This window comes from Gymnogyps californianus, chromosome 16, assembly GCF_018139145.2.
Source record: "Gymnogyps californianus isolate 813 chromosome 16, ASM1813914v2, whole genome shotgun sequence".
NCBI lineage: Eukaryota > Metazoa > Chordata > Aves > Accipitriformes > Cathartidae > Gymnogyps > Gymnogyps californianus.
In genome coordinates, this window is record NC_059486.1 from 7,558,193 (window position 1) to 7,574,668 (window position 16,476).

General features: G+C 41.1%; 1 protein-coding gene across 1 annotated transcript in view; it reads right to left on the reverse strand.

Annotated features, from left to right (window-relative positions):
• Positions 1-911: 911 nt before the first annotated feature.
• ARVCF (ARVCF delta catenin family member) overlaps positions 912-16,476 on the reverse strand; it is a 171,610-nt gene continuing 156,045 nt past the window's right edge. Inside the window, 7 exon segments of the mRNA XM_050907019.1 lie at positions 912-3,096; positions 4,521-4,634; positions 6,719-6,810; positions 12,139-12,192; positions 13,414-13,504; positions 14,105-14,216; positions 15,455-15,647. Of these exon segments, the coding sequence (XP_050762976.1) occupies positions 4,533-4,634; positions 6,719-6,810; positions 12,139-12,192; positions 13,414-13,504; positions 14,105-14,216; positions 15,455-15,647 (644 nt within the window). The 3' untranslated portion in view covers positions 912-3,096; positions 4,521-4,532.

The following is a 16,476-nucleotide window of genomic DNA, read 5'->3' on the forward strand; positions in this document are numbered from 1 at the left end:
ATGTAAATGATGAGTTATTGCTACACACTTGGGAATTTGTCATTATTGTAAGGCATGAGAAGGGCAGGGGTAAGACATGTGATTCCCAGGGGAAGTCTTGGCCCATGGACTTGGTATTTGACTTCTTAATATACCATCCTTTGCTTTTCTGTAGCAATAAACCATGTTGTCAGCTCACAACTACACTGGCTGCCACGAACACTTACCCCCAGGAAAACAAAGAACGGTTTGCTACAATGACCCTGGACAGCCAATGCCATCTAACCTGACAGGGAGGTTTGCTTATCACAGGATGCAGTTTAAATATGAAAAGGACTTTTGGGGGAAAGTGGGACAGGGTCGAAATTTGCTTCTCAAATACACCTTGGTGGTGTTAACCCACTAATGACAGAGACCAAAGTAGATTCCAATCTGAATTTTGAGTGTCCCTGTAGTGCCCCACTGAGAGCCATGGGATATCTGGGACAGGAGGTCATGGACATAATTGGCCCCTAGTCACTTCACTTCCCCTTTCCTGCAGTTTTCTCTGTTAACCTCTTGCTGGCTTTGAAATATCTGTACAATAACTAAATCACAAGTCTTAGCAGAGACTCCTTTCAACAGTCAGGTCTTTATTTTAAGTGAACTTTTGCTCAGACTCCTTTGGTAAATATATGGTTTGAAGTAGATCAGGGACAGACTGACAGCACGGCCCTTCTCTTACACTGTTCTAATCAGCTACAAAGCAGGTTCCATTGCTAATTACTGAACGTTTTTAAAAAAATCCTTTCATATACAAAAAGAATACACCAAGTACATAACCAAAAGTGATATAAAACTCTTCTGTGTAGCTTGGTTAAAAGGGTCTCCGCGTATTGGCAGAACAAGTATGAAAAGAGCACCATTGATATAATATACAGTCAGACTATGTATCTGGTTTCATTGCCACACTTTATGTCTACACAGAGAGAGACACTGCCCCGACACAGATAATCACAGATGCATCTCTTTGCTTCCCTTGATCCGCTGAGCATCTTTGGCCCAACAGGACTCTCATGCAGGTGAAAAAACAAACCTTTGCTATCTTAATTTGCTCCAAGCAACTTCGCCTTCCCCGGGATCCAGAAGTGACCACTGCAACATACGTGGAAGATGAGGGTCAAAACGGGAGGGTGCGAAGGAGTACATGTATCATCCAAATCACTGACAGCTTCTGGCATCAGTCTTTTTCCCTGAATCAACAAATGCTTCCCTCTCCTGCAAACTACTTTACATGGTTTTGTTAACCTATCCTCTGCACAACAATATATATATATAGATATATAGATTTTTTATTTATATATATGTATTCATGTCAAATTTTTAATATACTCAAGAAGATACAAAGCTCTTGGTACTTGCTTTTTTTTTTAAAGTTTTTAAATTTTTTTTTTACAAAAATTTTAGATGTTTACTATTACAGTAATATTTTCGGGGAGGTGAGGTTGTTGGATATTTCCCCTTTTTAATTACAAAGGAAACGGCAGGCACTGAAAACCACAAATGATGTTTGCTAGATTCAAAAATGTGCTTTCCAGTCACACCATTTTTAGGAGCTTGTTTAAAACTAAATGTGGCAATCAAAGAACAGTGGCAACCAAATAAAATCAGCAAAAGTCCTCTGATGCTACTAGTGAGACATTTGCTTCCTGTTCTCATCTGCTGCCCTCCCTTGACCAATGCCTGGAGAAAATCAGTGATCTGAAGTCATTTAGTTCACTGCATTACCAGACACCATATATGCAGAGTACGTTCTTGTGAGGTAAAAATTCCCCCTTACACAAAGCAGGCCTTGGCATCTTAGAGGAGAACTGTTGCACATGGGTGATTTTCACACCAAATGAAATATGTAATCTCAAAGCAAAACCAAAGGAACACTGAAATCATGATGATGATTTAAAAAAGGCCACACCAGTTCCCTTTGTGGCATTTTTCATCAGTATCTATAGCCCAAAGCAAACATGGATCCAACAGTGATAAATTTACCATCAAATATAAGTGACAGACCCATCTAAAATTTATAGCGTGTTCAAAATAAGACATCCTACAAAAAAGCTCCTATTTTCTTCCAATGTGTTAACAGCTATGGCAAAAGAAATTGTTAACCATCATCAATGCAACACTGGTACATTTAAAATGTAAAAGCTCCTTATTGCAATCTTTGAGAACAAGAAAATAAAAAGCCAGCCAACTCCATTTCTCAGCATAGATTTCTGAACCAGGGACACTGAAACCTTCAATAAACTGCTTTTCAGTATGTGGAAATAAAAACAGAGCCATTACAGAATTCAAAGGCAGAAGTATTGTACACCAGATTATAATGATAATACAGCACTGTGATTGATATAGCTTACTCTAAAAGCAGATTATACAGCTTGCATCAATTTTGTCATCTACTCTCCAGTTCATTTGACCAGTGTTTAATAGTTTTTGTTCTGCATTTTCTCCCTTCATTGAAATCCAATAAACCCACTCAACATTCCTGCACTTTCTGTGGAAATAATAAAGAAAACCTAAACATTCTTCAAAAAGCCTTTAAAAATGTTAGATTCACAGTTCAAAAGAAATCCCCCAAAACAAAAAACAAAACAGTGAGCCCCAAACCAGAAAAGTGCTATTATCTTCATGGCTACACCTATGATATTATTTCAAATATTCTGTAGTTTCTCTTTCACTTGTGAAGCTGTCTTCTTTGCTGCTGCACGACCTTCACTTCTCATACTTGGCACCATCCACACGTAAGAGTCACCTAAGAACGCAGCCAGCTAGATGGAAGCTTGGATTCTCTTTTCTTGCTTGCTTCTTGTAGGAGCGGGAGGGAGGGGGAGGTGGTGGCAATTTCTGGTGGGAATGTAACTGAGTTAAAAAGCAAATTGTCTCGCTGTAAGGCATGGTGCTCCGGGGTTGGCAATGGCAGTCAGTTGTGTTTTCTCCCCACATCCTCCTAGAATCTGCAGCCTGGTCAGTGATGCAGCGCCCTCCAAATTTGAATGGCAGTAGTGACTGATGAGATCCTCTGTGTCGATTCAATGTTTGTTTCTCCCCCTCAATTAAAAAAAATGTGGTTGGACTCTAGCCCTGCAAAATAAAGTCAAAACTGATTAATATCAGCAAGTAACATGACCTTGGTGATCTCCATCACCCAGTGGTAGGACAGTGACCGGAAACGCCAACCTATCCCCAATATATGGGTTCTTTGAAGGGTATGACTGGGAGAAAACGAGCACAGACTTCATTTTTCAAAGTCTGTACCCCACCTGTAAGCCTTCATTGCTCAGAGGAAGAGTGCAGGAGTGAAGCATATGGGTAGTACACACATATGTTTAGCCCAGCCCTTTGGCTGGGCCAACAAGGCTGATGACCCAGTGCTGGCCAGCTGTGGGAAGCCAAGGGTGCCAGGGTCTGCTCCATGGCTACATAAGAGCACCTAGCAGTGCTGAAAGACTGCTCTGGGCAGGTGCTTCCAACCCAGGAACAGAAACAATCTGTAAACACTTAGCACTCATACTAGACTCTTAAATGAAGAAGGGGCGGGGGGGGGGGGGGAAACGCAACACCACCACCCAAACACATACAGGAGTCTTCTCTCCCACTAATGCAAGTGTTTTCCACGTAGAATTATGGGAGTGAATGATGTTTTGGAATTTGGGCCTTAAAGGCCTATTGTCCACTCTGATGGGAAAGTTGCCCAGTGCCTTCACAACAGTCACTAAGATTTTCCTTTAGTCATAGCCAAGGGCACAAAACCTGCTGTTCCAAATGTAGCATCACATCTGATGGAGTGCCAGAAGGTATAACTGGGGTAGAGGGCTGTCTAGCAATTCAGCAGGAGACAGATTAGCAGTGGCAGGAGCAAAGAAAGGCCAGTGACATTACTGAGGAACTTGGCACATGGCGAAGGCAGAGAACTAGAAAGCGACAAAAAGACACCTTTCTTTAGCAACAGAAAAAAAAAAAAGGAATTGAGAAGCAGGAGTTGTGGGTCAATGTTTATTGTGTAATCAAAATCATCTCTCCTTGCAAAGTAACTTGTGTACAGCCAGCAGCTTTCCCGCAGGTGGGCAGGGCTGTGTAATTCATGGGAACCTCAGGGGACATCCATAAATAGCCAAGGATATGCTTTTCCTTAAGTCTCAGGCTAATCCTTATAATGAGCATGGGGGGGGGGGGGGGGGGAACGGTTGGGAGCAGGAACACACTACTCAAATTCATTCCCATGGCGTAACAGCAGAAATCTTTCACATTTCAGCTGACAACCAATCATTCCCGATATTAATTTTCTGTCTGGTTATTTGGCAGGTTATTTTTTAATCAAACAGTGGTGTCTGATTGCATTTCATTAAAGATACACTGAATAATATAAACACTGCTTTTTTTCAAATGCATTTTCATTTGTCTGAAAGGATGCAGTTAGCAGTTAGCCTTGAAGAGATTCCACAGTGATACGGATCATGCATGAGACAAGTTAATCACTAGCACCGATTACCATTAAAAGGACCTACCATGCATGCAAATTAGACCCAGGAGTCAACAGGTTGGGGTTTAATGTCACGGGCATCCACCAGATTCACCGAAGCCCTGTTACTCCTGTTAATGTTTTTCCTATTTGTGTCATTCTGCAGCACAGGGTGAGGAGTTAAAGGCAAAACAGAGCAGATTAATCAAATAAAACCACCAAACAAGTCAGCTTAAAGGAGCACAAGGGAAAATTAGTGGTAGAGAAAGAAACAAGATCAGCAAAGGCACAATACTGACAAAAGCATCTGCAACAGCCAAAAGGCTGCACTACCCTGCCATCATTACTCGCAGTTGTTGGCCACTCTTGAGTCTCAGAGCCATGGTTATCAAACAGTTCACAAGCCAGAAGACCCCACAGGTATATTTGTTTCACAGCATAGCGAGAAGGATGAGTAGCAGCTACTCAGCTCTGCCCAACTGAGGGCATGGCAGCGCATACCTTTGATGTGTACAACAGGCTGAATTCAGGTTACCCTCTGTCCTTAAAACCAAGAGGCAGCACAGGCTATGGGAGACACATTGTTGAGGTGAAATGTTTTTCCTCTTTTTCTCATGAAAGCAAAGCAGCTACTCACTGAACTCTGGGTTGTGCTTCACTTCAGACATACATTGGAGTTTGGGCTGCTTGATGTGATTTTGAGGGTTGCATCAGACTAATGAATTTTGAGTGGCAAAAATAACAAGTATTTGTTAATTTTCCTGCCTTAGCCTATTTTCCTTAGACATTTTCTGTCAAGCTCCTATTGATCAACATTCTTACATCACTTAGTGCATCCATTCCCACTGCATCCTTGCAAAACATATTAGAACTGTGATGAAGGAACTAGAAAGTTTATTTTGCTGACACTGGTTCAAGCAGGGCCATCTCTTGCCACACTGGAGCAGGGGGGCACACTGCATGACTTGAGTAATGAGCTCAGTTTTATCCGTTTCAAAAAAACAAATGGAGGAGCACAACCACCTCTACCAAAAAGTCTAACTGGGCAGCCTCCAACAGGGTGCAGCTATACCCAGAACTGGCAAACTGAAGAGAGTGATCTGTACTTAAAAAAATGTCCAGCTGGATTGAAGCCATTCTCCAGGGTATACCTTCACGGAAAGGCAAGACACAGCAGGAAATGCCTGACCAGGCAAGTTAGTATAGGCAGACTGATGCAGCAGGACATCTTCCTCATTCATGATCTATGGAAATATTTTCCTCCAAATCACATTTTTATTTCCCTTGTTCAATAATAGCGGGTTTTCCTTTCAATTGACTGAAATTTAATTGTTTCCACTCAACATGAATCACCTGGATTTTCTAATATTATCAGCAACATGCTGAAGGTTATTAAGGACAGCCTTCTGCAGACTAACAATAGTGTTTCCTACCACTGACTCTTGTTTCAATGAATCCTCCTCTTCCTCCCCTTCCTCCTTGAAATTACTTCCGCAGGGGAAAACACAAGCTTGTTTTGAGGCCAGGGAGAACTGATGGCCACAGCATTAATCGACTTTTTAAAAGGTCTACTGAAAAGGTACAGCAATGCAACAGAAATTACGCAGAGCCTACTATGCCACATTTGCACACAACCCACAATACAAAGAGGTTTGCGAAGTAAGATTTTTTTTTTAATTAGAAAGTTGTCTAAATTTGTTTTTAGAGGGCACACATATAACTATGCATGTCTTTCCCTCCCTCTCCATCTCCTTGGCCCACGCCCATAGTCCACCATGAGGACCGCAAATGAGTGTTGCAGAAACAAATACTGTTCACCATACTGCTGTACACAGACACACAAGATCACACCTACTTCTCGTGGTGAAAACAATAAAGCAGTGTGACAGTCTGAAGCAACTATTCTCGGAACAAAGTCTGAGCACAGTTATACACCTTAGGGCTAGGGAATGCTGCCTGGACAAGGGCGACAGAACAAACACTTTCTATTTTTACAACCTCATCCATTTACAAGAATACAGTGATTGCCTGCATTTGCTCCTGCACTGGAAAGCAGCATTTTGGTTTTGTTTCTAGGTAGCCAAGTGCTAAGTTACAAAATAGTGCCTTTATCTAAAAAACCCCCAAAACACAAACCCTTTACAGCCCCCTGGTGAGTAACTACCCTATATTTCTTGCTGAGGACACTAGGCTTCCTTTCTTTTAAAGGCACTAGCTAGCATTCAGCAGTAAGAGGAAGCTCACTTTTAAAGGTTCTTTCTCCGACGCATCCCCTGTGTTATCACTGGTCTTGTATTTGCGCTCCTTGTCCCGGTGATCGATGGTGGAGTACCCATCTGAGGAGAAATAACATGACAGTCAGACATGAAGCACAAATAAGAGCAGAAACAGAGCTGATGCAAGCAGAATTCTTCAGCAAAGAAACAGGAAAATAAACCATCACAACCCAAAGATGCTGGCAGCCTGCTTTTCACATGCGCTCCAGCTCTGAAATTTCATTTTTACCAGCTTAAAAGAAAACAGAAAAGCCCTCTTTTTGTATCACTGCCAGATGCTGGCACTCATTAGCAAGCAGCACTGTTTTCATCCCAGCCTGCTGCACTTTTTAGTGTGCCCAAGGAAAGCAGCAAGTTGTCATCTCGCGCCCTGTGGCTAATGAGCTCCAAATTCAGCCCAAATCTTGTGTTCCTTGCTTAGCAGCCTGATTAATTGGCTGTGTTCATTCTCTGAATGCTCTGCAGTACGTTCCCGCTCTTCCTGAGCCTGACTACTAGCAGGACATGACAATAATTTGGAAGAGTCCCCTTCAGAGCAGTGAGAAAAAGGGCTTGTCGAGTTGGAAGAAATCTTGATGCAAACCCTGCTGTGCTTGGACTGTCTTTCATTACAAAGTAGCATCTGTTGGTGCTTTTTCTCCTAACAACTAAGAAACAATATGAAAGCATGATGAACACAAAAGAAGAAAAGTGAGAGGGTTTTATAAAGAAATGGCTCTGATTATTTCAGAGCCTTTGCTTTGAATCATTGTCAGCCAATGCAAATCTTAATTTATTTTCCTCATGCATCAAATTTCCCTCATTATCAGTGACAAATAGATCCTCTCCTGCTCTGCTTTGACAGCATTGTAATCTGGAGTAAATGACACTCAAATTTATAGCTCCCTGTAGGCTTTTGTTTTCCCCTATGTAATCGAGGGATCATTAATGTTTTCATGTCCTGACAAACTGGGTTCTTAGAATACCACAAAAAGGTTTCACATAAACTGTCAAAATGCTCCTCTCTTGGTTTATTACTTGCCCACAACAGGTCATTAAGAAAAAATAAGTCATGTTTTTTGAGGGGTTCCGGTGGCATAAAGAGGTACTGTTGGCCCACATGACAAAAGCACACGCAGCTAAAGTGACTTCTACCACACACAGTCACAGAGCAGGGCCCTAAATGATGTTTATGCTGGCCACAACCAGGTTAGTTTTAAAAGAGCTGTAGTTTTCCTCTGTATCTCATGAATCAAAGTGCACACAGACCTGCAACAAGCACCTGAAGTAGCATATATTTATGACATCATGGATAGTAACAGATTACTTAACCACGCTGCCTAAAAATAACTAAAGAATTTTGGAGTTATACATGTAGTACACAGATCTTAAAGCATGAAAATAATTGCTACACAGAGCTTTACTTACAATTATTTGTTGACAATAAAGATGCCTAACATTCTTGGCTATTCCTTTCAAACAAAAAAGAAAAAAACCTAAAGCCTACCAGTTGCATCCAGCTACCCAGCTAGCATTTGTGGAGGAACGCCTGACCAATAATTCTTTTTCAAATGACAGGCATGAATACTGCTAGTAAGTCATATCCTAATCTAGAGATTCATCATTTATTTAGGAGTAAATAGTTCACATAGGTATGTATTTAAATGATGGAAACATGCTGACTCCCAAAAAAAAAAAATCAAACTCTCAACAACTAAGTGGTAGCTTTTTACAATCTAAGATTAATTATACTCACAATGATGTAACGGATCACTTTGCATTTTTGTAGTGCCATCATCATGGGTGATCCATAAAAATTTTTAAATGAATTGCCAAGATACAAAGGAAACCTTTAACCTACCCCCAGAAAGCAACAGCTACTAAGTGAAGTATGGCAGCTGCGATACTTCCCAGGGAGCAAGATCAGAAGGACTGTAATCACAAAAAATTAAAAGCACAACAGATCTTTAATACTACTAAAAAATTAAAAAAACATGCTTAGCCAAGACAGCAGCAACAGGAAGATCAAGCTTTTGCACAGTGACAGTAACGTAACAAAGAACGGTCAAGAACTTTGTTCTTCATATCTAAGTTCCAACATACTTTGCAATTCATACTGTCAGCCCACTGTTGTGCGGTCTGCATGCCAACGGTGCCGCACACATCAGCGCTCGTGGATTATGTGTTTCTAAAAAACACACACTGTGCTATGACTCTGTCAAGATAAGCAGCAGCAGAGATAGGAAGTTCATGATTTGACCCAATAAAATATCTCGACGGAGGCTGCATCAGAGAAGTAATACCTCAGTGCCCCAAGGACCACAGCTCTCCAAAGAAATTAGAAAGTACTGCTTCTCCCATGCTTCAGATTCATTCTAAAAAGTGATCAGAATTAACTCTGTTTCTGTGGCATAAAGGAGACCTATACAGATCTTACTGCTCCAAAGTATAAGTGCATTATTCTGAGTTAACACAATCCAATGTATAGACAAAAGTTATATTGGTCAATAGAGGAATGTCCCATTCTTGGCTTGTTTATTCCTCTCTCAACTTTCTGCTTGTCTTCTGTATTGCTTCACTGAATATCTCCCATTCACTCTGCAGCAACATTTCTATGTCATCACAGATTACAGGACCAAACGCCTGCTGAGTGTCAGTCCATTCGTGCCCTCACACAGCTCTCAACTTATAAAGATCAAACCTCCAGACCCATCAAAAAGGAGGAGGAGGAGGAGAAAGGAAAAGTTATGCCTGAAGATGAGCATGTAGGACAGGGGCATCTGAACTACGTGTCTCTGGTCTGAACAATTCTCAGCTCACAGATGCTCTTGTCCGACTGACTGTAGGTTAATTGAGGCACAGATACAGTTTTAGAGAACTCACAAATTTGGCATACAGCCTTGAGATCACAGTTTTGCTGCTTCTACAGCCAGCTGAGGGTCACAGCCACCCTCAGGCAGCACTGTGACAATAAGCATTGATGATCTTCAGATTACTCGGTGCAGAACCACTTGTCTGGAGCTGATGAGGTCTGACAGACCTCAGCTATCTCTGCACTGGGCTGTTGAGTGCATCCCACAGTAACTCATAATGCATGTTTTCTTCCATCTCCCAGGACATCCACACTGTACCCATTGCCCCAGACAACAGGAATCTGACTGGTCTAGTACTGCCAGCTGATGGGGAACATCTCTTTCTGCCTCCCTAGCCACGCTGATAGTCAATTTCCTTTATAGAGAAGGATGACCCCCACAGTATTAGCAAACAAGCTGAGATACCAATAGCAATTTTCTTTTTGCAATCTTGAAAAAGAGTCAGATGGGTTAACAGTAAAGGCCCAGGCACCAAGACAGCTGAACCCTGACAAAAAGAGGCAATAGATGAGCGGCAGACAGGCAGTGATGTTCTGGAACAAGCAGTCTTGTACACTGCAGGGGAGCAGGATGAACACTCCGGGCTGGAAGGACCTGGCTGAACGGATGGGTACCTCTAACGTGTGCGGCATGAAACTCACCGAGTTCTGCACCGGCACACTCTAATGTGTTTGAGGCAACTACAGTTCAGTACCAAAGCAGTACAGCAGAAAGATAACTATGCAACCTGGAAGCATCTGAATTAAATGAAATGGACAACGTAAAGCTGGAGACAGATAAGAATTCTCTAAAAGACAGTGAACAAAGTAGAAAGATCTTAGGACAAGTGAAGTCAGAAAGAGAGGAAGGCAAGGGAAAAACACACAACTGAAACCAGGGCACAGGACTTTCTGCAATAAAAAGAAATAAAAAGATAAGCTGGGATGCTAAACAACTTTCTCTGGTACTCTGTCATGCATTTTCTTTGCAAACGTAAGTGAGGTCAGTCTCTCCTGGAGGCTCAACATAGACTGGTGTGGAGTATGTGGGGATACAACCAAACTGCTTACTGGAGGTACAAACCCAGAGGACTGCATGTTGATGTTCTGCTCCATATATCTGCCAGTTCACTCCAGAGTGGAAAAAGAACAAAGTCTCCAGAAGACAACAGTCCACAATGAAGTTAAAATCAGAAAATATAGTCTAGAGCAGCTCCTCATGTAAGTATGCCCGTAAGACAAAAACATATGGCACTTGGAAGAGTCTGAAGGAAAGAGATGAAGTACTAAGATGTTATTCCAGTTCCTTGGAATTACGGATAGTAAGCTGGATAAATTAATTTAGTCCCTTCTCAGTTGACCTCTGAAACAGCACAAAGTTATAGTCATATTGGAGTTAAAAAGCACTCAAGAGCTGGGGTCAGGAAAACTTGACAGATTTCATCTTCTAATAGTGGTAAAAAGACTGGAGAACAGAACAACCCAGAGAATCTGCATGATGTTGTACATATGCTGTTAATTTGGATTTAATTTTGTACTCAGAGCTGTACCAGCAACTTCTGAAAGCGTAAGGCAACAATTAATATTGAGACTATAAACAATCAGCACTGCCCATACTGCAGCACCTGCTAGCACATAGCTATCCTGCCAGGCAATCTTTTCTGAAGTTATTTTCTTCCATTGTGAGAACAAATGTTTCAGTGTTCCCTTAGGCAAAATACATATGGACAGTTGATTCATGGCAGGTGGCATCTCATTTTTCTAAGAATACCAAAGGTAACATATACCTGTTATTTTAACTTCTGAACATGCTTGGCTTTCAGCTTCGTTCTAACTTCCTATTTTTTTCAGCGACAATCACAAACAGCAGTATATCGAACTGTTTGATTTGGAGGCATTAATATAAGTACTTAAATAAAAATAACGTCAACTGGAAGTAAAGCAAATTCCCAAGAGATCGCACAGCACCTTTATCTACCTCAGTAAAGAAAAAAACCCCTCTATGAGTCTTAAACTACAGAGCTTATCAATCTCAAAGCACTTCACTGACAGTAGGTGGCTGTTCTCAGTCTATACGAAAAGCCAGACCTGGCTAGATGCAGGTAAATGAAAGGTAGAGCCAGGAATATCATACATACTAGCTTATTTTTGGTGTTACCTACAGAAAACAAAGGCAGAACGGATTTAAACACAAGCGTTACATTGAAGTAAATTTTCAACTCTTTTTTTCCCTCTGAATCCCCAGACTTCCAGATCTGTAATAGGGAATGCAGCTGCCTCAAGGGCCAGAGACTAGAATGAAAGCTAGGTCAGTATATCTCCATTATATGCTTAAAGGAGTGGAGAAATTGGTGTGTACGCTCTACGTGTATTTAAAAAAAAAAAAAAAAGACAAAAAAAAAGACAACGACCAATCTTTTGTAAGGTAACATTCTGTTTTTAAATGTCAGCTTTATCCATCTGAAAGAATATCACCTAGAGAAATAGCTGAACTTTCCCATGAGTGACAGTGTGCTCTATTGAAACAGACAGAGGGTTTAATCTATGACTGAATTTACCTGGGCCAAGTTCATCCATAGGTATCATATCACGACTCCCAGCCTTCTCGTTATCTATAAAACAGAAACATTGAAATGACTTGAGTTACATTTGCTTTTCTCAACACCTGGTAGTTTTAAATTAGTCACAGGACCAGAGAGGTCCATAAAGTACTGAATGCAGAGACTATTGTAAAAAAAACCCAAACTATTCAACTGTTATCCATTCAGAAACGGAACTTCGATTCAAGCACGTGTAATCCTTCTATGTTCTGCTTTGGCACTGTAATATAGAACTCCCTCTCTCCAAGTGATAACAGAAACTGCAATTCTGCTTTTGACTACCTACCGCTATTAAGAAGCTTCTCTCTGGTCTCTCCAGAAGAGAAGAGAAAGAAAATAAGTAAGGGTGCAGCTTCACATGGCACACAATCCAATCTAGCAGCCTGCTGAGCCAACAGAAAGGTAACCCACAAAGAAAACGAGAAGTTTATTGTCAGATCAGCAAACTGACCCGAGTCATCCTCTGTCTGCATAATCTGCCAGATTTGATCAAAGACAGGGAAGGTGGAAACAGGCAAGGCAGCGTGGGGCTGTCTTTTCTGCAGTAATCTGCAGTTAAACCAGGTAAAGTGCAACATGGCAAACTCTGCTGTAGGAGGCTAAAGATTTCTGAAAAGAAATTTTGACATCCGAGTGTTAGAAATCAGAACCAGATTCAGACAAAGCAATCACAATGAAACTAAAGCTGGAGCTACACCAGTGTTGGTACAGCTGCATCAGGCCTGATGAACAAGCACAGGCAGGTTTAGCTAGCATTTGGATAAACCATCTCCAATGAAAAAAACTGCACAGCAGAGGAAGAAGCACTGCCAAAACAGGCACGTTTATCTAGAAAGGAAAAGACTCCAGTACTGAGTAGGGGTAAGGCCAAGCCCACTGCCTAGCTGAAGGCTAGATTTATTGATATATAACATCGTCAAACAAGGCTGTTCTCCTCTTTCAAAGTTCCAACTCACGTCTATGCCAAATTCTCCCAGGAAGATTTAACTGATTATGTTGCATACAAGTTGAGAAAACATCATCAGTAGTGTACATTTCACAAGGGAAGGAATGCTATCCGTATCCAGCTAATAGGATTGATCATTTTGGAACTGTGGGGTAAAAAGCAAAACATAAATAATACATTTTTACCCCCTCACTCCTGGCTCTATCACTCCCATACCACAGATGTGGCAAATTCAGAAAACAAGCAAACAAAGCACAATAGAAAAAGTGATAAAGAGCAGAACTGACCTTGACTTTTATCCACCAGAGGCAAAGTGCTGTCGTCGTAGCCAGACCTGCCAGCAGTACCTTTGGCACCCTTTGGAGTTGCAGAAACAGACTATGAGACAAAAATCACATAAATATGAAATGCTACTCAGGGAAATTGAACAAGAAAAATAAACAAACCAACAGTATGGAGAGAGGTTACACAATGCTGCTAAGCCCCCCTTCTGTTGATAATATGGCACTGGAGTATTTTTTATTCTCATATAGATTTGTTGGCAGAATATTTTTCCTGTTACCTAAATGGCAGCATTGTTGGTCTGTAAAAGGAGCTCAACCTTTCCACAAGGAAAGATGAGGAGGCTGCATGTCAAGAACAGGTGGCTGCCCTGCACTGCTAGATGGAATGTTTCAAATGAGAGACAACTGAGAAAAGACATGCTAATTCTTCCTCCAGTAAAGCATGGGCATTTGGCCTATACGAGGTGGCACAGCTCCAAAACCTAAAGAGCTACATTTCACAGACCACTGAAAAACATACCCAGCAAGTACCTGCATGATGCTGTGACTGAACAGATTACAATACATTGTTCTATCACCTAGAACAGAACCAAAGCCCGCAATCTATCAGACTGTAGTATTGGACTAAATTAGGACATCTTCCACTCAGGCATTTCCATAACTAACAACTAAATCTAAGACCCAGCATCTTTACCTGGAAGTGTGATTTGTTCCACCCATCCTTCTGCAGGGCATTTCGTAATTCTTTATAGCTCCAGATCATCTGAAGAACGTGAGATGCTGCTTTTGTTTCTCTGGGAGACTGGCTGATTTGCAAGATAAAATTAGAGCTTAAGTATCAAGCAATATAAGACTATTCATAGGTTGACTTCTTTGCACCAAAACAATATCCAGGAGATACCTAGTACTCCATACAGCTATTCTTTGAACCTATAAGCTATAGGATATATATGAAATCATTCAGTGACTTCTTCGTATCTGTAGGTATTTGCTGACAAAAAAAAAAAATCCAAACAAAGTTGTAAATCGTGCAGATTTCTGGGTTTTCACGTGTATTCCTGGGCAAGCACTGAGGCCAGAGTGACTCTTTTGTCTTGTAGCTGTCATTAACAAAAGACAGATGGATTCCATCCTGCCTGGATTTATTTAAAAAAAAAAAAAACCAAAAAAAAACCAAACAAAAAACCAAAACCAACCCCAAACCAAGTTCTAAGCCACTTTTCAGACCTTCACCCCAACTTACATACACTCCTCACAATTCAATGAAGTTGCTTCATGGTTTAGAATACCTTACAAAGCAATTTGGGTCAGCAAAAAATAAGCTATTTTTAAACAGAAAATTAAATTGTATCCATTCCTTACTAAGTCAGTACACAAGCATTCTCTATAAAATAATACTAGATTCTTGGTTGGCTCTCATATTTCATAACAATACAACCCAGCAAAGTCTTCACCTACTGTCCCAAAAGTTTGCTGAAGACACACCTATAAAGAAGCTCATGTCTAACTGGCTGAACTACACAAAACAAACTTTTCTCTGAAGCAGCCAGAACACTGTTTTCAACAGAACTGCAGAGTGAAAATTTGTCACTTCAAATCACCACCACCAGCCCTTCAGCCAGAATGATTACTGCACATCACTAACCATTTTACTTAAAAGAAACAGATTTCATCACTGGCATTCCAGGAATGGAACGCTGCCACAGGAAAAAGGCCTCCCACACTAAAAATAAAGATCATGGTTTCACTGCAAATGATGTCTGCTAAATGCATACATGGGGCTAAGATGTATCTGACAAGGAGAGAGCATGTCTTAACATGACTGAAGCGACTACTCAATTAACTTTTTTTTAATCAAGTAAACCTATTAAAGGTGCTGACTGTTTTTACTGTGTATATATTAATTGCTCTGAAATTAAAGGCTCTGAAAGGTTAGGATGCTTGAGAACTTTCACAAAGCAAAAACTGCTGTTCATAGCAGACATAGTGACATTTTCGTGTTTGCAGTGAGTTCTTATGCATTTGGCTTTCAACTGTCACTTACCTTGACTTGCTGATAGCTACCAGCTTCTGAATGCCCTGTGTCTGGATCAGAGACCTCGCATTTTCTGAGCTGTCAGTAATGATTTCATGGATGGTATTCAACACCGCAACCACTGTATCCTCTTCCAGGTTCTTTGCAGATCTCTGCTGCCTGCTGGGCAAATTTCTTACCAGTTCACCCATGGCATAACTACCTAGATAAGGGGAAAAGACACCATTAGTCAGCCCTAATAATCATTTCAGCTTCCTGTTCTGAATGATAAAACTCAAGGGTGTTTGCCTATGTCGAAAAACTTTATAACGCACGTGTTTTGAACCTCAAGACTGTAACTTAACAGTGTGTTTATCGTTCATTGTTTCAAGGTGATTGAGAGGTGATACCCAAGACAAAGTCCTTCATCACGAACACTAAAAGGTATTGAGGGGGAAAAAAAAAAAGCAATCTTTATTGAGAATTTTACAGCCAGCATCTATCATACTTCGCAATGCCTGAGGCAAAAAGCATCCAGTAGCTGCTGCTGCTGCCACATATTCATGCTAATACACACACGGCTTACTCAACTTAGCCTTGTAATAGGCCTTCTGGGGCAAGGTGTACAGCCATGCATTTATTAACCTTCCCCCAACAAAGGTAAGAATATTTCCTCCTGGGTGCCGTTAGCCTTCTCCATGTATACTACTGGAGAAAAAACAAGGAGTCTGGACTTTATCACTCCCAGGTGTCCGTCTGTACCATTTGCCTAGCTACACCTCTGAACTATTAAAAAAAAGAACCTGATGTATTAAGGCAGAATCCGACCTTGCTATTTGTTAGTATCAACTTCAATGATGGCCCTAAACGTGTGACCAGTATTTCCTGGCCTGACAAGGTTATAGTTTAAACAAATACATCAGTTAAATGTAGAGGCATCCAGAGGAAAACTCAACTCACAGCTGAATCTTTCAAGATTCCTGCTTATGGGCAGGTGAATGCTTATTTACCCCCTTGGATAGGAGCTAGGAGCACTGCTGAAGAACTAACTC